Source organism: Dufourea novaeangliae, unplaced genomic scaffold (genome assembly GCF_001272555.1).
Source record: "Dufourea novaeangliae isolate 0120121106 unplaced genomic scaffold, ASM127255v1 scaffold269, whole genome shotgun sequence".
NCBI classification, from domain to species: domain Eukaryota; kingdom Metazoa; phylum Arthropoda; class Insecta; order Hymenoptera; family Halictidae; genus Dufourea; species Dufourea novaeangliae.
In genome coordinates this window covers 322,469-349,105 of record NW_015374146.1, presented here as the reverse complement: position 1 = coordinate 349,105, position 26,637 = coordinate 322,469, and the positions used below count along the sequence as shown (strand labels likewise).

General features: G+C 35.6%; 1 protein-coding gene across 1 annotated transcript in view; it reads right to left on the bottom strand.

The window, feature by feature from the left end:
• Positions 1–16,254: 16,254 nt before the first annotated feature.
• LOC107191478 (netrin-1-like) overlaps positions 16,255–26,637 on the bottom strand; it is a 114,852-nt gene continuing 104,469 nt past the window's right edge. Inside the window, exons 3-5 of the mRNA XM_015580540.1 lie at positions 21,713–21,781; positions 18,969–19,179; positions 16,255–16,437 (exon numbers count right to left, since the gene is read on the bottom strand). Coding sequence (XP_015436026.1) covers positions 16,293–16,437; positions 18,969–19,179; positions 21,713–21,781 — 425 coding nt within the window. The 3' untranslated portion in view covers positions 16,255–16,292. The remainder of the gene's footprint in view (positions 16,438–18,968; positions 19,180–21,712; positions 21,782–26,637) is intronic.

Genomic DNA, 26,637 nt, shown 5'->3' with positions numbered 1-26,637 from the left:
TCGGTAACAAACGGAGAAATCGAATCGTCGCGATATATCGGTAATCCCCGACGCGTAATCGATCGTGTCGAAGTGCTCGTCTGAAAAATCGATCATCGATATCGAACGAAGCCCGGAACAAACTATCTTTTATTTCCTATTGAATTGATTCCAGTTGTTTTACAATAGACAGAAACACGTTTTTCGTTATTATCGTATTTCTCGTACCGATTGTTCGCTTCGTTCGCCTCGATCCTCGAGATCGACGATAATCATGCGTCACTGGGGGGATGTCTCGCGAAGGGGAACGTTCCCAGGGGTCGATCGTGCGGGTTTTGCGTATCAAACGACCAATCTTCTTATATCGCGCTGAACGACCGATCGAACCGGCAAGGACGTTCCCGCCTGCAACGATCCACAGGATTCAACTTTCTCCGTCGTCCAACGTTTACGCGATTCGCGTCTCGCGTTTCACCGGCGCGGTACGATAATTCGTTCGCGAGCCACCGAGGACTCGAGAATAGAGTGTGAACACGTGGTGGAAGAAGGGGTTAGAGAGACAAGGGGATTCGAAGGCAGAGAGAAACAGATTAGAGACGAATCGAAACGATTTCATCGCTCTTGCGTTTGCAAGTTCAGTTGTTTCTGAACAGTTGTTCTCTGTCACGTTTGCGAGCTTCGATTCGTCTCGAAGAGGAGAATAAAAGGATCAGTAGATCATCGAAAACGAGTAAACGATCTAATATCCGTGAATCAAAATGGCTGATGATGTACGTGGGGAACGTGTTGAACATCGTTTTGTCGTTCCTGGTTCTCCAGTCTGGAGAATCCTTTTTTCGGCACGATATCCTCGGAAAGATGTAAACAGCGGAACGATGAAATGGGAAGGAAAAGACGAGGGAAGAAAGATGGTGAGAACGGGTGAGAATGTGGAAGAATGAGAAAGTTTGTATGAGAGAAAGAGAGTATGGTACGGAAGATTAAAAAAAAAAAAAGAGAGAGAAAAAGACGCGCCGAGCGAAATTTATTTTTTCTAACGAAAACTCGTCTCGCTTGAGCAGAACTAACCTCCTCCCTCGACCTTGTTACACGCGAAAAATCGATACTGTTGACAATTGGCTTATGAACAATGTTGAGAAAGAGTGAATGAAAGGGAGAGAGAAAGGGTGAGTGGGAAAGATTTTGAAAAATGTGAGTGCGCGTGTGGAGAGAGAGAGAGAGAGAGAGAGAGAGAGAGAGAGTGAGAGAGAACGAGAGTGGAAAGGTGGATAAAAAGGGAATGAAAGATAGAATCACGGGTCATATCAAGGTTGGTTATGGAGTAAGAGGGCTATTTATTTAGGACGTAACTAAATGGTCTGTTTTAATGTGTCACGGGCTACACGTACTGTACTATAATATCTAATAATAAAGTATTTTGTTTGCTTCAAAATTAAAACGATTATTTCTCTGTTATCCTAGAACCTGCTCGTGCTTCATTTCTGTCGCTTACCGTTCTTGATGATGCAGTGTGTTGTATTTACAGGATATTACTGAAGATGTCGATTTTTTGGCTAATGGAAATAACACGTTACGGAGTATGTATACAGGGTACTAATAAAAATGTGAGACTTTTATATACTGGGACAAATTGAAAAATCGGAACTCGATGTTATTAGTCGAAATATCGTAAAATCTTACAACCTCGTGTAAAATACGTTCTTACGGTTTCAGTTCCACGTTTTACTACACAGACCTGGGAAAATTTGATTTGAAACGAAAATAAGAAATAAATATTTGAAATAATTTATTTCGGAACTGTATTTACAATACGGTTATTTGAAAATAAAAATATTATCGATTCAGTTGAAACAATAGTAATTTTAAATAATGAATTATTTTGTTACTTTTATATTTCAAATTTGGCAAAAGAAATAATACAAAAAATAATAAGCTACAAAAAAGATTATTGTTTAAGGAATCTTTACAGCAATTTGCTTTAAGCAGAACTTGCTATTCAAGAAGCTCGTTCATGAGAGATTTTTGCTGGGGCCTATCTAATGTTGTCACGAAAGAAAATAATCGTACCATTGATGTGGAAGATCGAAGAGGGGTGTGACTTTTCAGAAAAATGTCAATTAACCAAACGTAGACCTAGTCACTTGATAGAATTTCGAAGAACAATTTCACAATTATTTCTAAGAATTATTTCAAATGATTAGAAAATAAAATACCATGTTATTTGCAATAATATTTCAAATAATGTTATTTCAGACGTGATTACAGTCTTGGAAATAATTATGAAATGAAATAACATGATATTTGATATATTATCATTTAAAATATTATCATTTTGAAAGTGCCCAGGTCTGTTACTGTAACAATTTCAATTCTCATTATAAATTTTGGACAAAAATTTTTGACGAACCCGTATTTTTTATTATGGTTTATATTGTGTATTAATGAATTTATGTAAACATGGAACAAGAATTATTGTGAGAAATATGGAGAAAGTTACCAATTTTTTATATATTTTTTAAAGAAATGAAAACCTGCTTAGATAGTCATTTTTATCATTGAGGAACACACAAGTTTCGTTAAGAAATATTTTTCCTAAATGGGGTAGTTCGCGAGATATTGAGGAAATTGTGTATTACACCCCCAGTTTAGAGGGCTGTTTTCACCCCCAGACATGAATATCAGCAGCCAAAGAAGGATACGTATTAAATATTTTACAATGTAGGTTCTACATACCTTTGTGCCAAATATCATAAAAATCGACGTCTTAAAATAAAATAATCTCTTGTTAGTTTGACACATATATAGAATCCAGTCTGTGAAAATGTTCCACATTTCCATTAACACCCTGTGTATATTTGATAAATATTAACTGCTTTTTGTCACAAAACAAGCACCAAATCTTTTAAATGGAATTATAAATAATACATAGTCCAAATGTCGAAACAGCAATTCGTCATGAAATATTGAAAGGAGACTCCGAATATTTATGCAAGTATAGATTTTTATTAGTTAATCGGTAGAAATTGAGATTCAACAGAAAATTATTTACCCCGGTATAGGTGTTTTCAGATTCCAAATAAAATAAATATTTTACCAAACTTTATTATATTTCACATTATAGGATAGATTTTTATTAGTTAATTGGCAGAATTTGGAATTCAAGAGAAATTTATTCACCCAAGTGTGGGAGTTCTCAGATTCCAAATAAAATACATGTTTTATTAAACTTTATTATATTTCTCATTGTACAGACGTTTGGACGATCAGATATTCGATAAATGCATAAAATCTGAACTTTATTGATGTAACATCAACTGTTGTAGCATCATTTGCCGGATCACGAACGACGCAGTCTACTTACCTCGTCGTAAAACACTTGTGTCCGTTGTCTGGAATTAAACGACGTATTCTACTTGCACGGTAATGTATGCGTCTCGTTGTGCGTGTCTGATCAGAAACGGTCTATTCTACTTAGTCGACTATGAACGGCTCGTTCTGCATCTCTGATCAGAAACTATCGATTCTACGTGTCTGGTCACGAAGTACCTATTCTACTTGCACGAAGCTGAATCACTGGAAACCGCACAGCACTTAACTGGCCCTGCCCACGCTAAAAGGTTAATGTGGTTGCTAGTTCAGGGTGCGTGGACAAACATCCCACTGGCAGTTGAATCGTCTATCGCCGTGTTTTTGTTCACAATCTTAATATTTTCAGTATTAACAATGAAACACTTTTATTTTCAAAATCAAGACATTTCTACTATTATTTTTAAAACGTGCACGAAGATTAAAATTGGGCACTAACATTTCAATATATCAATATCAATTCACATGATATACCTGTACTTTCAGTGCGAAACAACGTAAGTCATATACTTCCTGTTCCTAAAATCTGCAGTCCAAGCATTTACAATTCAGTCTCGTTATAGAGTTAGTTAAATTAATATAGCAATAGTTACGTTTAGTGCACTGTACTGTTATTATATTTCACATTTTAAGGAAGAACATTCTCAGATGAAACAGAACAAGAAATCTTGTTTTCAATCGCTTGTATTATTCATTTGTTACTTCCCAGATAACGAAACTTTTTTTATAATCGAACATTGTTGACTTTGTTGTAGACGATATTTTTAGTTTGATCTCTAAATTTCGTGAACGAACAAGTACAATTTACTTTAGTGAAATTTTATAAGTCGCTAACATGTAAAGAATATAAGTTCCTCCTTTTATAAACTCAACATTTTCAGTTTTGGGGCTGAATACGATGATCAAGTAAGTACAGCAAATTATAGCAAAATTAAAAGTAGTATAACACATTGAGTTGAGCCATAAGTAATTTCCTTTACGTAAGAATAAAATATATTTCTCCCAAAAAATTCCTATCACTTATTTCCGATCGATTGACAAACAAATTAAATCTGATCGACACAATACTCCAAAAGCTGTCGCAGACTTATATAAATCGTAAGTTATCCAGAAAAGCGAGAAATTTCAAGAAGGATGAACGAAAGGTACTTCTGACTAGACTGCGGATTTGTATGCAAAATAGCATTTTATAATGTAATTCGTGAAGACAAGAATAAGGGTAGAAATTCCTTGGTTCCCTTGAGTTACCTTATTGGATTAAAAATAATAAAACTTGTTGCATCTGATGAAAATTTTGTCTTTATTCGTATACGACACAGAGTGTTATACAGGGTATTTCACGTAACTTGACCACCTTAAATATATCGCTTATTTTGTATGATAGAAAAAATATCAGGGGAGAAAAATATTCTGTTCGAAGGCGCCAATACGGTGATGGGCCGAATTTTTTTCTCAAGGTCATTTTTTTCGAGATTTCAAGGTCATCGAATTTTTTTTAATGGGACTACATATTTTCACTACAATACTCTTATAGCATATAAAAAAACAAATCCAACGAGGTGCAATATGTTGACCTTCACGTGACCTTTAGCGAAAAAATCATGAAATGTTTGTCAGTAAGTTCAGTACGCGTTCGAGGACGGTAAATGAAGGAATTTCAATTTCATATTTAACTAAAGACTGTTCCAATGAAATTGAAATTCCTTCATTTACCGTCCCCGAACGCGTACTAAGCTTACTGACAAACACTTCATGATTTTTTCGCTAAAGGTCACCCGACGGTCAACATATTGCACCTCGTTGGATTTGTTTTTTTATATGCTATAAGAGTATTCTAGTGAAAATATGTAGTCCCATTAAAAAAAAAATCGATGACCTTGAAATCTCGAAAAAAATGACCTTGAGAATAAAATTCGGCCCATCACCGTATTGGCGCCTTCGAACAGAATATTTTTCTCCCCTGATATTTTTTCTATCAAACAAAATAAGCGATATATTTAAGGTGGTCAAGTTACGTGAAATACCCTGTGTACTATAAATGCATAAAATCCGCAGTCCACTAAGTGCATTATTTTCTCGTAAATTTGATCATGATCTTATTAGAGAAATAGTGGATTATTTATTGGTATACCGAATATTTTTCTTTCCAGTTAATATATTTTTCACCAAGTGTCGCCTAATAAAGTTCCAGTTTCCATAAACAAAACATGACTTATATCGTCTTGTCGTGCAGCACCACGGATCTCCGAATAAAGATCAGATTTCTTCGCAAGTTGATGCGTTAAGTGCCATTGACATCGGCACTTTTGCAAGGGCAACTATAGCTCCCGTTGACTACGCTCGCCGCTTCGTCCCTCTTTCTCTCTCTTCTTAGCCCCACGCCCCTACACCGCTGTCCTTCCCCCGGTGACTGTCTGTGCCCATGATTCCACCCCTCGTAAAGGACTCGATCGATGGAGCGTCGTCGTCCGCGGTGACTAACCCGTCGACGGGTTCCCTTGCTCGTCAGGTAATCCACTGACGCGCTCACGTATACATACGTATCTATACAGGGTGTTACCGAAATGGTGGGACAATCCGAAAAAATATAATTCTACAATGGAAAAATAAATCGAAAATGTAGAATAACATTTTTTTGTACGATGCTTCGTTTTCGAGAAAATCGAATTTGAAAGTCTGCTGGATACGCGTGCAGTTATCGTATAGGACTTGGTTGACGCGTCTGTTCATTGCATTCTATTTCCACTTACTCTCACTATAAATATACGTTAAATCCTCGATGAATGATCGAAGTCTTGAACATTAAATATTTCATAAACTGATGGCCATATGCGGCTGAAACAAATATTATTGGCTTCAGAATTCTAAGGTCTATCACTGTGCTACAGCCCATTAAAGAGTCAACGTTACACCTGGGGACCTTTCTTTGTCAGTGCCGAGAAGTCTGCGAACACTCATCGATGATTTACTGTACGCGTCAGATGTATCTTGAAAATTGATTATCTTGGAAATGATACATCGTGCGAAGAAAAGTTATTTTATATTCTCGACTTATTTTTGTATGTAGAATCGTATCCTTTCGGGTTGTATCACCATTTCGGAGACACCCTGTATACACGGGGGCAAAGGCGACACATAGAGGCGCGTAAACGAGCGATTCGGCGCCGAGGGTTGAACTGGAGGAGACACGAGCAGTAAGATGTTCACGGAAATTAAATTGATCGCTAGACTGCGGATTTTATACACTTGTCCTGTAAATAGGTAAAAGGCAGTGGAGATCAGAATGTTCAGAAAAGTGAGTATACATTTTACTTTACTTTCAACAGAACGGTAATCTTTAACTTTTTACAGAACAGTTCTTCTGTTGTTCTTTAAACATTATAACTAGACTGCGGATTTTATGCATTTATAGAATATCAGATTGTCTAAAATTGAGTACATTAAAAAGTTTCAGAAGGTTTATTCGGGTATTGTTTCTATTTCGAGACAATTAGAATCATAAGCAGGGTAAATAAAATTTTCTTTACATCCAGGTTCGAGGGATTAATCCATAAAATTCTAATCCTAAAAATCAAATTAAATTCCTAAAAATCAATCTAGTGTCTCGTTCAAATAATGCTCATCCTTTCTTGCGACATATACTTCCAAGTATAATGTAGATTTAAACGACATATACTACTTAAACACGTAACTGAAATGTTTATAATTGTTTAATGAAATATTTTGCTTGGAGTTGTCCATCGAGTAAGAGACAAAAGTGTTTTTATTCTGTATCGTTCGCGCTCCTATATTTCCCTGAATCACTGCAATAAATGTGCACAGCGAGTTTACTGTCAGAGCGAAAATATTTTCACTTTCCAGAACGTCGGAAGCGCACAGATTACCGTGAGGTAATACACAGACAACCAGGTAAAATTGGGGAAAAGGAAAGGAAAGAGGTTCTTTTGTCGTCCTGAAAGTTCCATAACGCGTTCCCCGGGGAAATCAAGTATACGATCTGTAGAGAAGGTAGTTGGATCGTTTTCCAACTACGCGAATTTCTTGCCCAAATGTGAAAAGAACAAAAATGTTTGTTGAACGGTGGTCGTGGGCTGCAATTAATGGTATTCAGAGAGAAGAAATTGGTTCGTGGCTTCGAATCACGCGTTGTCTACCAAATCACCACTTATAAACGTATGAGAAGGGGTTCTTGTAACGAAATGGAAGCTATGTAAGCCAAAGTACGTATATATATATAAAATTATCAACTAAAATAATGTTTATTGAGACATATTTCGATTTTTTTTTTAAAGAATTCAATTAACCGATCGTGTTCCTAACAATTATTCAGAAGCATAATCTATACCTATGCTGTGATAGTGAATGGTATATAATGAATTATAAAAAGTACAGAAAAACAGGACGAATTGCTATTCCATACTTCTTTCTGATAGTGCCAGATTATTTGTCAAATGCTTCAGATTTAGTGTTATGCATAAAAAATGAACAGTTGGGATGTTATTGAATAATGTTTGATCTTTTGTGTACGTACGTGATTATGAGAAGGGTTAAAATAGTAGGTGACGCCATCTATGGCAAACTCTCCAAGTTATTAGCCAATAAGTTCCGTCAGTTCATTGCCTGATGGCAACACAGACGAGATATAAGAATAGACTATACCCACAGACGTGGTATCACACTGGGTATCACTACAGACGAGATATAAGAATAGACTTAACATGCAATGTAATTTTCTGTTTCATGCTCCGAGGGAGTCAGAAGCTCCCTTACCATTTCAGTGTCAATACCCAACGTTACCGATTCAGTGTGAAAATATATCACAGACGAGACCACCAACTAGGTATAGGATAGACCTATTATTTTATGGAACTTCGTGTCTCATGTTCTGAAATACCGATAGTGTAAAAAGTGAGGGATTTTCTGCTGCCCTCTACGTTATGAGAACGGTGAATTTGTGAACTACGTTAAATCCATTCGATTAAATCCATTGCTGCATTCTTTGACACTAATTTTCTAGAAAATAAAACTTCTGTATTTCACTTAATTTGAGAAACACGTAGCTGAATATTAACATACGTTCATTATTCAATTACTCCTAATAAACAAAATTTTTGTAAGTAAATAACGTGTAAGTAAATTCGTATGTGAAAAAACGTAAATTTTTCTGTTTCATATGTCATGACTGTCATATTTATCCCTTATTCTTAAACTGAAACATCGGATATTTTTATTCCCGTTAAATCATATAGAATTATAGAATATAGATACACGCAATATGAATGGGATATATAGCACTTCATTTGTGCTAATAATACTCAGAATTCATGCTTTATCGGTAACGTCGGGTATTGACACTAAAATGGTAAGGGGGCTTCTGACGCCCTCGAAGCATGGGACAGAAAATTACATTGCATGTTAGATCTATTCTTATATCTCGTCTGTGATGATAGGTCTATACTATTCCTAGTCGGTGCTATTATTTAGCAGTAACAAGTTATCGTAGGTGGAGTATCTTCTAAGTTTTCAAAGTTAATTATGTTATTTTTATTAATGATATTGAAATATTATGGAATAAAATACTTTTATTACATAAATCGATTCTTCCAAACATTCTGCGTAATATTAAGGTATTATGTGAAGAAAGTAGTAATTCGTGACATATTTTAGTGACAAATATCTAGCTTGATTAGCATCTTTTACTCATACGTGTGATCCGCGAGACACGAAGCAATCAAATTGCCACCAATATTCATTTCACCAGTATTCATTGCACCAATAAAATCATTATTAAAACAGTATTATATACACTATATTAGCGATACTGTATGATTCCGGCCTGGGCGTGCTGAGCGATAGAGTAGGGTACTTTCGTACCGATAACGGTGGTGCGGGAAACGAATGTCTACTGTGTGCAGTAAACGAACTACTACTATATATTTCCGCTACATCGCTGTCGGTAATGTTTACTTACCAGTTCGAGCAACATGCCACGGATGGTGTCGCCTGTTGAAGGAGCTGCTTTTAAAAAGTAATGATTCTTGCCTCTTTTAAAGTAACATGCCACGGATGGTGTCGCCTGTTGAAGGAGCTGCTTTTAAAAAGTAATGATTCTTGCCTCAGTATATATTTGCACAGTATCTTACGATAGAATCGGCAAACATTATTCGAACTTGTATCTGATTCTAAAATACAGTATCTTATTAATAATACTACGTAACAAAACTTCAAGACGAACATCAAGAAAAGAACAATTGAGATATTGCAACTCAGAAAAATATTTTAATATTGCGTACGGAGAAGTAGAGACGGTAATAGTTATACCGTCAATTTTATGTATTTATTATATACAATCGGAGAATGTTCTATAAAGAATATTAACATTTACGAAACTGTGCACATTATTTCTAACACAATGAAAATTAAAACCAATAAACTTCCATTTAATTCCTCTTTCTATGAATGAAGTAATAAAAACATAGATTTGTATAAATGTCCACGGTCTAGTAATAAAACGAGTAAGACAATTAACTGAGCAAATCTGTCTTCTTTATGCATTGTATTTATTATTCATACAACTAATCACATTTATTACACCACAATACACAACGGTACACGTAATAATTTAATCGAATCTAAATCGTAATCGTGGTACAATAGTAATAGGTTAATAATGTGGAGGTATAAATAGCACACTTACTCTGACATCGTATATACTCTACGATATACAATTGGTCAAGAATTTCGTCAAATCTTGGACCTGTAATGGTGCTCCTTCGTCTACAGTGTCGTCGCGTGATAAATCTCCGAGTTTCTCCTAATGGAAAACACTAATATATTTCGATCATAAACACGCACGAAGGAGATGAAACGATATAACTACAATATCCGTTCTATCGTTATAGCGTCGTTACTTCTTATCTCTCAAACGATATAAAAGAATTATCAGTTTTGCAGTCTGACATGTCGTTAAGTATGAACTGTTGATCGAATTTTTGTTCTCTTCATTCTCGTTTCTTTGGTCGTTTAACGGAAGGACATATTGCTTTTCGATATCGCGCACAGCGCCTCAATGATGCTTGCCGTTCGAGTGAACCGTACACACGCTGTCAACAGATAAACTGCAAAGATCACAGAAACACTGTGCACTTTGGATTACAGCAAACGAATAATTTTACCAAAGCGAGAAAAACGCACGATCGACAATGCAACAAAAATCAAGATGTCGCGTGTGATCCTAGGTTCTACGGTCCGTTATAAAATGTTTGGAAGATATGCGTTTCAGTACGGATCGGTCCGAAACACATCGATGGAAATCGGGACAACGTGCCTTCGCGATCCTACGAAACATTCGATCGATCCATCCTGGCCCGCGTGGGGCTTTCGTCGGTCCCAAACAGGGGCCAATTTCACCAGCGACTGTTTGCTTCTCTCTAACGTTCGAATATACGTAACTAATTTAGCGAATAACTGTCATATCCTTTACTTATACTAAGGCTATATTACGTTGGTACATTTTATACACATAACTTGTAGCATAGGCGACGGGGAACAATGAACGCGTTCTGAAGGATGACATTCTTGGTAATATTTCATATTTAAAGCCCGCGATTGTTTTACAAAAGTTTCCTCGCCGGTTACACGTCGAACGATGAACGAGTGATTCGAATGTGTACGCCATCTTGGTTTCTCGGTTTACGTGGACAATTGCCAGCGTTCTCGGATATCAGGCTCAATGAGAAGGTTCCATTTTTCTGACACGTATATTAAAATCATAATTGTGTCGTAAGTGAAATAATAAGCTGTTTTTTTTTAAACGTCTCTTCCATTTAGCCATTTTATTCACGAAACAACGTTACGGAAGGTGTACAACGGGGAACGTCCATTTTAACCGCGACGCTCGTAAATGGGCCACGTAAACCGAAACTTAAACGTTATACCATTCTATGCCACCTTTTCTCGTAATGCACGATTATAGGATCGCACGTGTGCTCGAAGCGCTCGATACTCATTAATATCGTAAGTACATAGATACATCGTTGATTACGGCACGTAAAACAGCATTCAATTACTTTCCTTTCGAGAGGTCACGAATGTCGCTGCTGCGAACCGAAGCCTTTTATGCGAACTTTCGAGTGTAACGATAGTAAGTCTCTTTTTTATTTAATCAAATAAGGAACGTACAATTGTTTCAATCAGTTCGAACAATTCCTCACGGACATTGTTCTTATACGTTTATCTTCGTGGGGCAGATGAATTCGGGATAGATTCTGAAACGTTTCGAATTTACATTGAATTCTGTCGAAATTTTAAAATGTTTTCTTTAACGGATTTGTATTTTAAAGAATGGATAGATAAATTATTAACTAGATAACAGTTGAGGGGTACTCGTAGAATTTCTTCAATTGGACACGTGAAAATTTTGATCTGTTCCAAAAAAAATGTTTACTTTTCATTTACGTACCGATTTCAATCGTCGCTTGATAGGAGCAATTTTTCTGTTGGCTAAAAGTAAACAAAAACAGGACAAAAAAAAAAATTATTAGTCGAATAAAATGTTGTTCTCTGCTGTCGTTAGCCATGTGTGTATAAGAAAACGAAGACAATACTTTCGGAGAAACCTTTTTCGAACATCCTTTTAGCCATTTCCGACGCAAGTTAGCTTCGAAATGTTGCTTCGGAATGGAAGCTACTCGCCACAGATATCCGTCGCAATTAGGAACTTATATATCTCGAGCGCGATAAACATCGTCAATTGTCAATAATACACCCGGTTGCGTTCAATAATAACAATTTTCGCGTAATATCTATAAAATGCCCGCTGCTGGGACATTTTTATTGTCAAAGTATACACGAATGATACGCGAAAGAACGAACCCGATCTATCGGAAGAACGATTTATTCTACGAAAACCTTAAAAAAAAAAAAAAGAACGAATTATTCACATTCGAATATAATTGTCGTTCGAAACGGTCCTGATAAAAATAATGTCAAGTGAAAATAAATATCATTTTCCCTGACGTATCGACGGAAGTGTCGGGACGTCGACAAAATGAAACTGACAATTATCATAATTTCAATCGTGACGGTGATTACGACAATTTCTTCTCTCGCGACAAGCAGACAATCCGTGGACTTCTTCGATAAACGATACGCTCGACACATCTTTCGAGGGGTGGTGCTTAGCCTCTATTTCTCGTCGATAAATCGTTATTGCTATACCTAATACCACTACTACCGATAATAATACTACCGCTAATAATACCAGCTAGAAAGAAATCTTAATAATTTATATAGAAAAATGTACAAGAAAATCTACATTCAACGTACGCGTATATATTTCTATATAGATGTGATCGATCCGCGGATAGTAACCGAATGGGAGGGGAATAAATAAATAAAAAAAAAAAAAAAGAAACCAACGAAGATAAAGAAAGGGGATGATGCACGTGTTCGCGAGAAAGACGGGAAGCCCGAGGGCAGGGGGAAGGGTAAGGACTGTGTGCTACTCGAAAACGATCGTGAGACCCTCCGTTATTTCGATCGATCGCACGATTGCAATGAGATAGATGGAGCGTTTAAAATGTCCAGGAACGATTCGCGATACTAAATGCACCATTGATGCGCTCTCGATGCGACAGAATTACATAATAAATGTCATTTAGATTGTTAATATTATGAATTACCTTGTAACGTCGTATGCCTCTATTCACTTCGTAATCTTATGTCGAATTAAAAACTAACAAAGATTGCGCAATAAAAACTTGTTTATCCGTGCCTGCTAAATTCAAATGAAAATGTAATCTTTCAGGTTGACACAAAGGTGTTCGATTATTTATAGAAATTTATATAGCTTGTAGTTAGTACGGTAAATCGGTAAAACATGATGCTCAGAATATTTTTACAATGTTGTCTGAAGTATTCAGGTTGTACATTTGTTGACTGCGAATTCAATTCCAGAAAAGAATTGCATCAGTTTTAACGAGGAAAAATCTCTTATAAACCGATTACATTATTGTTTGTTTCTTCTTATTGTTAGTTAGTTTATAGAAACCCTTATTTGCAGTAACATTCATAGTTGAATCATTAGAGTCTGGATTTTTTGCATTTGTACAATACTATTGTTTAAAATTCAGTCCACAAAAGAGATATACACATATTTTAATAAGATTATCAATTTATTCTGAGCCTGTAAAAACTTTAAACAGGTGATATTTATTTTTCTCGATTATTAGACACTGGAGTTTATCAAAAAGTAAAACAAAATTGAACACAAATTTTAATAAAATTGAACATAGTCATTATTTTCTTCTTTACCTGATAAGACGATTATTTGTTGACTCAATAAATAAGTTCAATAAGTTTCTCTTTTCGTAAACTAGTCTACGAAGTTGTAACTTTGTGTAAACATCCTTAGTAAAGTTACCAGTTCGCCGAATGTCGGTTATTAATTTCATATTTATTTAAGTACGTGAGCTCGGTAAACAAACAGAAGATATAATAACCAGGTTTAAGCAGTCTTCCTTGATTTTACGTACACCGTGGAGAGACGGAAAAACAAGTTTTTATCGAATATGTACAGTCGTATTATATTTGCAATTTTCATTTTGTTACAATAACGCGTCGTCGATTTTCCGTGAAAGCGATGGTTCTATCGGTTTTTCGTGTCTCTTTTGAACATTTACGTTGCATAATAAATTTCCACGAATATACCTCTTCGATCAAAGCATCGTTTTGAATCGAAAGAATTAAAACACTGTGGCACTAACCGGCCGATATACAGTCGAAGGAAAAAGTATCCATACACTATGTAGTGACACTTATCACGAATTGGCAATATGTACTATTTTCACTCCATACAATCTTAGATTAAAAATGATTTACTTCGAAATATACTAAAACAAGGTAGCTTTATACTAAAGTATAGCCAGATGGAAATTATTTTTAACCTGTCGTTACACTGAAAACAATACTGTCAATTGATGGGAAAAGTAATCGGTATATGGATACATTTTTTTCTGTCACTGTACGTTCGGTGGTGGTATTGCTCCTCGAATTCGTAACACACCAGCAGTAACAAACTATCGAAAAATCACGCATTTGTACGAAACGGTAGTTACAACTGATATGCGATACAACTAATTCTACACAGGTCGCTATCCAATACTGCACACTCGATTCGCATCGATACATTATCATGGAATAGATTTCTTATAAATTTGTTCCTTATACATTTGAGCAAGGGGGACCAAAAAGTGTAAAATTCCAAAAAAGAATGAGTAGGTACTCGTCAACATTGAACATAAATATCGTATAAAAAAAAAAGTCAGTTTAAGAATCACTTTTATGCGATAACGTAATGTTCGTCGTCTAACTTCAATGATTCTTTTAGGCTTCGCGTGAAGGGAACGAGACCGCCGTTTTCTTTAGTTCGTGTCGCGGCCCGATTCGATTGCGTGTAAAGATGATAAATTCACAGGAAGTGGTATAATTTATATCGATATAAATTCTAAGCCTAATTTAGTACAAGATATTCCATTTTTGGCTCGATGAAATGCACGTGGGAAGTCTGTCTGGTATTGAACGTAATTTTTGGAATATACGAGTCGAAAATTGGAGAAAGTTTCGATTCCATTTTTTGTGCATTTGGAGTCGACTGTTTCTTTTCTACGTTTGGGTGTATAAGCCATCGAAAAGGTTATTTAGAAAATTGCGACAATATAACGTTAATTTTGTATATCAAATATGCACTTTAAACATTGTGTACTTCTATATAGAAGAAAAGCTTAAATTTGCAATACATGAATATAATCTGAAACTGTAATATTTATCAAATTCTAAATTATTCTACTTGGATTTTTTGGCAATACGTGTTCACAGAAGATTAAATGCAGGGATTATTAAAGTAGTTAGAACAGTATTAAAAATTGCAATCTTAAAACGTTATTTGTTCACATTTTGAAATAATTACAAACATTTTGCTAGAACTTTAGTTTTGGTGATGAATGTGTTCGAGCAGGATTTTGTTCATCTTCATTTGTAAATGAGTATCAAAGACATTTCAATATAAATTTCTAAGAATTGAACGTTCTTTATCTAAAATCTGTGCGTTATTGATTATAAATTATTTTATCATTAGTGGAATCATTAAATAGAAGTATCTTACGGTAAAAAAGAATACTTTTCGAATTAGTATGCATAATACACACTAAGTACTTTGTATTATTATACGTGTTAAAGATAGTAACAGCAAAAACTCTTAACAGACCAACGCATTCTTAATTAAAATTCTTATTAAAAATTCTCAATCTTTTTTCCATTTTGACAATCATGAGCAATTAATTCCACAAATGGTACTTCAACAATCCATTGAATTTTAATCCATCATTATAATTTAAACAATTCCTTTCTGATTAAGAACATCTACTCAAAACTCAGTGCAATACATATTTCTATAAAAAGATCCTTATAACGTTGACAAACGTAACATACCAATGACAAAATCACCAAAAGAAAAAAGAAAACAAACCTATTCTTCTATATAGATATTCGCTTTCCAAAATCTCTCCGTGTGTTCGAATAAACTAATACTTCTCTCCGTTAACGTTGCATTTATGTACCATCGAAATCCCACTTGCGTTCCACTTTCGTATGCGTTCGGTACTTATCGTTAATCTTAGGACGTCGTTGAGTATTTCGTGCAAAATGGTGGGTATGCGAGAGTACATACAGCTATTGGCAGTTTGAAAATGAACGTGCACCTTTCTACAAATACGAGAGTAAAGGTAATATGAGTTCTATTTCTCTATCCCTCAGTTCTCTCCACTTCCGTTCTCTCTTTACATTTCTATCTCTCTTTCTCACCCTCTATCTCTCTTTCACTCACTCTCTCTTTCTCTCTATCTTCCCTTCTTTCTCCGTCTATTTTCCTTGGTACGACGCGAATTAGTTCAATTACACGATCTCGCCCTCCGCTGGAAGCGTCGCATTCGGCGGTGCCATTCGTCGCGCCACTCGATGACGATCGACCTTTGTGTCACCGTCAGCCCACCTTGACCACCGCCGTCGCTCTCCTGGCCAAGAATCAAGTACGATCTGGAAATTTCAAAACGTTTTCCGTTACTTTCGTTACCGTTGTAACGTTACCAATCGTAAGAATTTCATTTCGTTCTGATTGCCAAACGTCATCGTCAACACCAAGTTATCGTGTGAGATCACATGCTGGACCATCGACACCACGACTCGAACCCAATGGGGCATTCGGTTATTCCATCAACTCCCCTGATATACAGGGAAAACCACCTAGACTGGCGTATCAGTCAATTTCTTGTATGTACAAGCACATGGAAGTTCGTCGACTAAGTAGTAAACGATAGCGGAGGTTAAATTGCAGTGTCGGATTTTATAAATATCTGGATTTTATATTATAATATTGTAATGGAAGTGTAGTTGATTGAAGAATTATTTGAGCGTTTCTGATTCTCCATCGAACGTAAACCACTTTAGCCATCGCGATACCTACTGATGGTAGGGTCGCCAAAGTATCGTCGACAGTTGACAGGTCTTCGAAGGGTCGTTGACGGTCAATGGGTCGTCAAAGGGTCGTCTACGGTCGATGGGTCGTCAAAGGGTCGTCTACGGTCGATGGGTTGTCAAAGGGTCGTCGAAGGGTCGTGATAGGGTCGTCGATGGTCGATGGGTCGTGAAAGGGTCGTCGACGGTCGATGGGTCGTGGAAGGGTCGTCAACAGTCGATGGGTCGTCAAAGGGTCGTCGACGATCGATGGGTTGTCAAAGGGTCGTCAAAGGGTCGTCGACGATCGATGGGTTGTCAAAGGGTCGTCGACGGTCGATGAGTCGTGAAAGGGTCGTCAACGGTCGATGGGTCGTGAAAGGATCGTCGACAGTCGATGGGTCGTGGAACGGTCGTCGACGGTCGATGGGTCGTCAAAGGATCGTCGACAGTCAATGGGTCGTCAAAGGGTCGTCGAAGAGTCGTCGAAGAGTCGTCGAAGAGTCGTCGAAGGGTCGTCGAAAGGTCGTCAAAGTATCGACAATGGTTCGTCGACAGTCGTTGGATCGTCGAAGCGTCGTCGAAGGATTGTTGACGGTTTATGTTACTTTGTTTACGTTCCATAAATTAGGAAAAAAGGAAGCATTCTGAAGAGATAGACCTTTAGTTCGATAGTTAATAAAAAACGTCTGGAAGAATGATTTGTGAGTTCGTGATTTCAATTGTATATCGAAACAGGGACCGTAGGAAGTGAAAGGAATAATGTGAGATATTTGAAGCATACTCAAGTGGAAGAGCGACAGCCTTGAAGATACAAGCTGTTAAATGGGTTTTTCGCCACTTATGGTATACAAGGCCGCGCAGTATACGATGATGTTCGAAAACCATGTATACCGTGTAGTATGGGATCTATAGTGTCAATATAGTGTCAAGAGGCTGAGGGTGGTGTTGACAGTCGAGTACGTGTTGCACGATAACAGATGGTTTTCACAGTGGACGGATTTGCATCAGACTTGAGCGTTAGTTGAATGAATGTACTCTAAAGTGATCGTACAAATAATAAATTGTTTCGCTTAATATGTAGTTGTATGCATGGGCGTAGCCAGGTTTTTAATCAGAGGGGGGCAAAAATATTAACACATCGACTGCCACAGTGAAAAACGCCGTACGTAACCAGACAAACTTTCTTTTGTTTTTAAAGTCATGAGTCGTTGAAAATGTATGCGTTTTCTTACTAGAGGCTGCTGGTCGTGTTTCAAAATATACTGCAATATTAAATATTATGCACAAATTTGATAACTATGGGAAGGGAGGGGAGGGGACAAAATCCAATTTTTTTCTAGTAGGGTGGGGCAAAAGCTACTTTATTTCTGCACACCTCTGGCTACGCCCATGGTTGTATGTTATACAAAATGACTGGGAAATTACTTTCAATAAAATTACTGGAAACGTTAATACCGACGATAAATATTCGAGATCATAAATATATAAAATATTTTTATATAATAATGAAAATATAAAGAACGTTCAAACACTATTAATTAGTTACACTTAGTTTGTACTTCATATTAAATTAAGTTCATAAGTTGTTTACGATGTTCAAAAAATTGCAATAAAAAATATTCTTACGTTTAACAATAACAGATAAGTTTAATAGTGATGCAGGATATACATCAGACGAGAATTAATTAATATCTTTCGTCGATAGAAACAGATTTAAAAAGAGAAATGGAAGTTATTTAAGACTCGACCCAATAATTAATGGGAATCTTTACGAAGTCCTTACACTTTTTATAATTTTCGAATACACCAAAAGAAATTTTATGCAGACAAATTGTATAGTTTAGTTCATAATTTCTTAGTAGGTAGATTTAATCTGACTTTATACGAATTCAATTCGAAATGTAGTAATTTAATAATTACTAGAACAATATGTAAGTGTTACAGTATGTAAGTATTTCTCTCTCTATAATCACGTTTTGTCTATCTTTTAATATCATCGGGAAAAGAAACGTTACGATAATCGATTGAGAAAGAATAAGAAATTAACCAACGATCAATAAAACGTCTGTAACATCGCTTTGGGACATTCTATTGTGTAATGTACAACTCACTTGTTCGGTTTGATTTTCGGGCACCTGCAGGTCAAATCAGCCGAGTGAACATAGAGGAACACATCACCGCGTCGGATCCTCGAATTCGGAGCCTTCTTGTAAATGAAATCGATGTTCAAAGTGAATCGCGTCCAAACTGAACCGGATACGCTTGTACCACTCGGAGAACCATCGTTCTTTTTGTGTCTCTCTGTTATTCTACCCAAGATAGCTGAAAAAAAGACAAATCGATCAATTTCATTGTGTTAATTCGGATTAATTACTTTGCCGCGTGAATACAGTAAAACCTCAATTTTCGGATTTGTATTACGGTACTAAATAAGTATATAATAAATTCTTGATTTTACGGATTTTTTATTTCCTAGATAGAATTCCATGTAAATAGACTGTATCGTCTTTCAAAGTAGATAGGTAGTATGTCAGTGGCCTTTCATTTTCGTGTAAATGGTATTAACGGACACTTTAATTGAACGGAGACTCCCTTCCCTCAGTTATAATTGTTCGTTTCAATCGAGATTTTACTGTTCTAGTCGCTAGGACGTAATAGTATCTTTCATAATAACAAATAAAGTTTGATTTAACTGCATTTAACAAGGTTCAATTCACTCCTATCTCCCCTTCGATTCTAATTCACATAAATATTTCGTTCTGTTATAAATAGTTCCTGGAACTGAATAGTACTTCTTCTTTTAAAATTACAATTGAAGAGTTGAAATGGTAAACGACGCAGACGTAAAAAAAAAATAAAAAATAATTTCTTAAGTATCCCATTCAAAGTAGATACTCAAAAGCTTTGAAATTTTATGTGACGATAGTGAAAGTAGAACTCAGACTTGTCTCTGATCTAATCAGATATATTTTTGCCATTTATTTCTATCTAAATCTATAAAGGTCGTAAATGCCAAAATTAACAAACTCGTGTTTTTTATTCTGAAAATCTTCACTCCTGGCACTTGTATCATTTACCATTTCAACTCGTTGACTTGTCAATGTTTAATATAATATTTATTATTGATTGAAATAAGAACCACGAAGATTTTCTTCGTTCAGTGATAGGACATAAAAGGAGCTGTTCCACTTGCAGTCGTCTCGTTCGCGAACATGGAAGAGCCTAGCTTCACCGTTTACGGCGAACCGAACGAAGTTATGCTACACGGTATGCAGCGGAGTGACTCGCAATCATTTCACTTGTGACCGCGGATCAAAAACTAGTAATGCCATTAGCGGTTGCAGAGTGTATAAATCGCGAAGGGAAGCCACGCGAAAGCAAATTACAGTGGGTAAGAAAGTATTCATATACCCTTTACAACAGAACAACTTTTTTAAAATTGGACCAAGTGACTTGAGTTTCTTTGTGAACATAGAAGTATTAGTGTACTAAATTATGTGTTAACAAAATGTTGAAAAAGTTGCAATTGGTCGGAATCGCGAAGAAAATAGTAAAGGTCGCTTTTTGCGACTTTTTTATCTGAGATTCTAATATGAAAATTTAACAAATACGTTGCTTAGATTTATGTTAGTTATATGCATGCTGAAAATTTCATCGAAGTCAGTTAGTATTGTTAGCAGATACAAACGGATAAAAATGTTGAAAATCGCAATTTTTCCCGACTTGTGACCTACAATTATAATACAGAATCCTCTCGATTATTGTCTGGCTTGTTCTACACGATTATTGTCCAGGCGTTATTAGGGGGGGGGGGTGGAACCTATCAAGCTCATACTTTGTTGACCCTCTGCTTTTGTTGCCGAGGCTCCGACTTCGGAAAAAAAAAAACAATTTACGAGGGTCTGAAGCATTTCTCCCTATTTGATTATTGTCTCTGCGCGGACCCGAGTTTGGGACGATAATCGAGAGGTGTCTTTATATCTAAAAATTCTTACATCTTTCGATGCCTGTTACTCGTTTCGATTTTAACCGATTTCAATCAGTTGCAGCATGTATATAACAGACACAAAACTTCGAAATGTATTTATTAAATTTTCATTACAGTCTTAGACAAAAAAGTTGTAAAAAACCACATTTATTATTTTCTTCGACATTCTGAAAAGTCGTAAATTTTTCAACATTTTTTTAACACATCATTTAGTAAACTAATCCTTCTAAGTTCATAAAAAAACTCAAGTCACTTGGTCCAATTTTGAAAGAGTTGTTCTGTTTTAAAGGGTGTACGAATACTTCTTTTACTCACTGTATAACATTTCTATCTGTGGCCGCAAATGGTATCGGTTTGTTTTATAAGTCCCTGGCGTTTATCGTGTTTTCTAAAACGATTCGCGGAAGAGGAAGTATAAAATTAGTCGATGGTGTATTACGTGTACTAATAAGGAATATACTACATTTTGTCATATTTAATATTACAATTCGCATTTTAATTACTTTTTCAGCAAAATGAAAGGTCTATGCTGATTCAATAACATCCGTCCCGCCGCAATTTTTAAAAAAGGAAAGAGCGGGAAGAAGTTTGCAATTTGAAATTATTTATTGAATTATTAATTTTACCCATTAAAAGACTTACTACATCTATTAAGTTTATGAAATAATATTTAAATTGGTGAAGTGAATGATGGATTTTCAATATTGATGTACACGAAAGGAAAGTTTTTTACGAAAAACTTCTATTGTACAGTTTTGATTATTTTTTTTTATATAGACTTATCCTATTTCGAACTATTCCCCCAATTCTATTATCGTTGACGAGTTTGTAAACATACTGGACAGTTTGTTAATATCTGAAACTTACCGTAATCTCTTTTGCAGTACTTGTTCAGATTTAATCTCTTAGTGCTGGCTCGACACTTTCCACATTGATCTGTAACAGATAAAGTATGAAATTAAAAGTGTTGTTTATGGATTGAACGTGGAATATTAAATAGTTCTCAGTACAGACAGATCCAGATGATAATTTCGTTCAGGTTTATCTACGTCAGTGTCAAAGTAACACTCTCTCCTTTCGAGTTTCGATCCACAAACGAAAGAAACGTTTTTATTGGCTCGATTTCTCCTCATCTAATAAATTAAAACGTAAGGGAGCGTATGGGATCATTCTGATTTTCTACTTGACTGACATACAATGGACGAAGCATAAATGCCGTGAATTATATGAGTCATATCACCAGTAATTATATTGTTCAGCGTTCACAGTGAAACATTCAATGCAATGTAATGCTGACACGATACCGTATACAATTAACATGTTTTATTCAAAGGTAGTGATCATTGTTATGGAAAAAATTAAAATTTCCATTCAATATCTCCTACAGAATATTCTGTAAACCGTATTACATACAAAATTTTGGAAAGTGCGTATTATAAAATAATATAACTAAAACACGATTGAATGGTTAAGTGATCGAAATTAGCAATTAATTTATACTGTCATTCGTGAGAAGAATAATTATGTTTCGATAATTCGAAAAAATAATTCGATAGTTCGACATAATTCGAAGAAAATGTCACATTTCAACAAATATACTTTAGGCCACTTCGATTACTATACACATATTACATAAATGTAGTCACCAAATTTTAGTAACCCTGAAATTATGTTTATGCCAGCTCATCATAAAGTTCATAATGCCTTTTTATATTCCTTTCATATTTGATATACTAAGATGTAACAATTACCTACTTTACTGATTTCATTAAATCTTTTATCTCGCTGAATTTTTTATATCGAATGCACAACTTTCAAAAGTGAACGAAGCAGGAGAATGTTTAACGAGACAGATTCTTCTACTATCAGAGACTCCCTTTGTACGTGGAGGCTGGTTTTACTGCTCCTTTCTTTTCCAACACTTAATACAGTCCATTATCGGTGACAGCTTCAGTTGCATCTATCCATTTATTATCTAGCCAACGGTATCCATCTATTATCTGAAACGGCTTGGTCAGCGTTATAACGCGTCCTCGTCTCGAAGTCGTGCAATTAATTTTCTCGGGGATACGTTTCAGTCCAGTGATTCCTAACCTGGCCGTAACTAATAATCCTCATGAAGGGTGGGTGTCATATATTTTACCGGAATAATGCGTCAGGTGGTGGAACAGATAACTTTGACGGTATAAAAACAAGGTCGAATACAATATCGTAATAAATAGAACACCGTTCATAGAAACATTGAATAACTTATACCTCGATTAACAGAACAATGCGACTGTAAGTACATTAGAAACTCATTTTAAATGGTGTAAAATAAAAAAAAAATGAAAACTGATTTGAAATATTCAATATCATTCAGTTTTTCAGATTCGTATACGAAGACTAAGTTAGTGCATCATTTTAGACGTTATTGACACTTTTCATGAAACTAAGCTCGTGAAAATTAAGTTTAATACGCTTTAATGCTTCAAGGAACAGAGATAAAAAAGTAAGGAAATTTGTAATTAGATAACATTTTCAATAACCTCTCTTTCTTCTTTCTGGTCGTATATTTCATAGATCTAACAAGTTTCCACAGCTACATAAATTTCTTAGACAAGAGAAACTAATCTACAAAGTTCCATATTTCCATCATTCTCATAATCACCCTCTAATACAAAATTCTGCAAAATCATTTACGTAATCATTTTGCTTTATTTCGAGGCACACAATCGCCTTTACTTTCCATTCTTACTTTGTTCCTTCCTAAATGTTCAGACCAGTTCGATCTCTCTCTGAAATTAATTTCCCCAGTATTATCGATCTATTAATAATTTTGAAAAATTGTGAACATATTGTTTCATCTGTTCGCAACTGCGGTCAGAATATTTGCTTTATCGCGATGCACTCTTATGCCGGCCGAGTGTGTGAGATCGTAATGTCGAGGCGTAAATTAATCTCTCCCGTCGCGACAGTGTTTTCTTTGGCGGGAAGCATCTCGGGCCAGGAACGAATTTCGTAAATTTCCACGAACGAACTTTTTTAGTCGTCAAAGAAAACAGTAACCGTGCAATATGGATGTTCCCCGCCATCCACCCACGTCTATTCGTATATTACTTCCCTATTATAATACTTCACGTTGCCACTTTGTGTATTTCCCGCCAGGGCGTAATGACACGTGACTTCATCCCCATAAAATTTCTCTACAGTTTTATTCTCTAATTAAATTCAGAGTCGTGAACGTAGATCACTTTTAAATATCCCCATGAAAAATTATGCGTTTATGGCATAAATGGAGATTGAATACCGAACTGTAGTATTGGAAATATTTATTGCACCACTCTCAAAATTTACGTAGTAGGTACGCACGATTTTCATAGCAATATGATTGATAAAATGATCCGTATCCAACTTGTGTTGGCAGAGATGGTGAGCAATACATTTGCTCCAATAACTATGTTTTAATTAATAACAACAGAGGTATACCTCAGCGTTTAATATTCGAGTGATGCAATAAATACTTCCAATACTGTATTTAAGAGTTTCAGTATTATACCGAATTATTAAATATTGGATTATATATATTATTTAGAAAATATAGAGATCAGCAGATAAATATACATTACAATTTCGTACATAAATAACATTGATAAAATAGAATCTCTTATCAATGATTTTTTATCAGGGATCACAATTATTACAGCAACCTAATACTAGGTCATCGCACAAATAATGCTGTTTTTTTCACTGTGAATGTTAGTGAGATTAAACAATTTCTTGTAAGTAATTAACGAATAATATATTTCCGACTGCTGTGACAATTCTTTGATAGTTGCTGATGATAAGTGACGATCATGTTGAACTATACCCTTTTAAATTCAATCCTCAGAAAAGCCACATAATTGATGGGCTAACCTAATATTCTGTGATAACGACTACATTGGTTCCATAAAGTATTTCTGACGTTCAGAAAAAAGACTATAGATTCTATTCCACGGCCATAAAAAATTCTTACACACCACAGTTCTGAACGATTAGTTTCTTACGTATTATCAAACAAATCAGATTACGATTCAGATTTATAGTTTATAAATTTTATGCACTTATCTCAAATGTAAGTATTAGTATAAACTTCAATTTACTTTAGGCGCAATGAAACCTTTAATCCTTTGGGGTCCGTTATTTTTTTTCATACTGTCGTCAGCTCCGCACTTAAATCGAAGAAACTGGGAAGAAATAGCCACACTGGACATTGGATCTACTAGAATAAAATCGTTGCCCAGTCACATTGAACATTTGTAGGGCCACAAAGGGTTAATCCTCGAATGATAAAGTGCGTTTTAAGGTCGTACTCGATAAGGTGGGTTTGGATTCGCCCGAGCTCATTTTGGTATTTTCAGACGGGTCCAAAATGTATACCTTAAATTTGTATTTTTCTTTATCTACATAACAAAAAATAATAATCGAGTTACATAACATATAATAATATAATTATTAAACGTTTACTGAATAATAAAAAATATTTTAAAACGAGTATAACATAAGAATAATAAAACGTGAGGACAGTACAAGAGGAACTGTAACTTAGATCGCATACAACTCGGTCCTCACCATTACAGGATTAATAAAAGACATAAAGACTCTGATATTATTTCAATTCACTAGATTAACTTATGAAAATTTGTACTTGCATAAAGATCAGCAGTTCAATTATATAAGTTTTTTTGCTTTCTCTGCTTCTAGCTAACCTTTTGTCACCTCATGTACACCGAAGGTACGACACCCGTGACATGGGACGCGTTCATCGAACCTGACGCCGATAGACACGCGAGAATTGCGGGGACGGTGAATTTTGGTGCGGAACAGAAGAACCGCAAAACAGTTGTCTCTGGGAGTTTCATGCCGTTTTAATGAACCGTGGCTGCTGCAGGTCGATAATAGAATCCGTACAACGCACCGAATCCCCCGAACTACGAATCCAAACTGCACGCAACCGGCGTGCACACACATACACGCACGTTTCGCTTTTGCCCGTTCGTTGGCTAACCAAATTAAACGTAATTTGAATTTCGTTTGAAATTCAATCGATGTCTCTCGGTTGGTCCACAGCCACTCGCGTTATCCAATAAAAAACAATGAAAATTCCGTACCCGTACAAAAGGGGGGGGCGGGGAAATACGGTCAGGTGTCACGTCCGTTAACGTGGCTGTTCTGCGATATTTCCGAAACTTGAAATTCGTCGAAAAAAAAGAAGCAAAATTAAACAAAAGGAAACAATAAAAGAATGTTCGTTTGATCGGTAGACGATGGATTTTATGCGTTTACAAGTGTACACGATTGTTTGAAACTACAATAAAAAGTAAAACGTTTGATAGAGTTTGACAGTAGTTTTGTCTTAATTGTAGATTGACGAAACAGTTGACACATGAAAGACCGATCACGAGATTTCTTGGTTTTATTTCTCGCCGGTGCAAATTATATTTACTAACGGTAGATGCTAATTATTGGACATTTTTGAAAAATTTTAATATCTTTATATAATTAATTCTGTTATATACTGTACACAAATTACCGAGGAACAACATAAGCTTAAAAATAGATTTCGAGCTCCTTCTTTAACGCATTTGACAACACTCTGGAAACAGAAACACACTATACACAAATCACCAAATACTTATATAATCAGTTTTTAATTATGTAAAGATATAACGTTTTAATATCTATGATTTATTTTTCAATTCTGAGCAAGATGGGACCTTTAATAGCATGAAAAATTGTCTGGTTTTCGTAAAACAGTTATCACCATTATA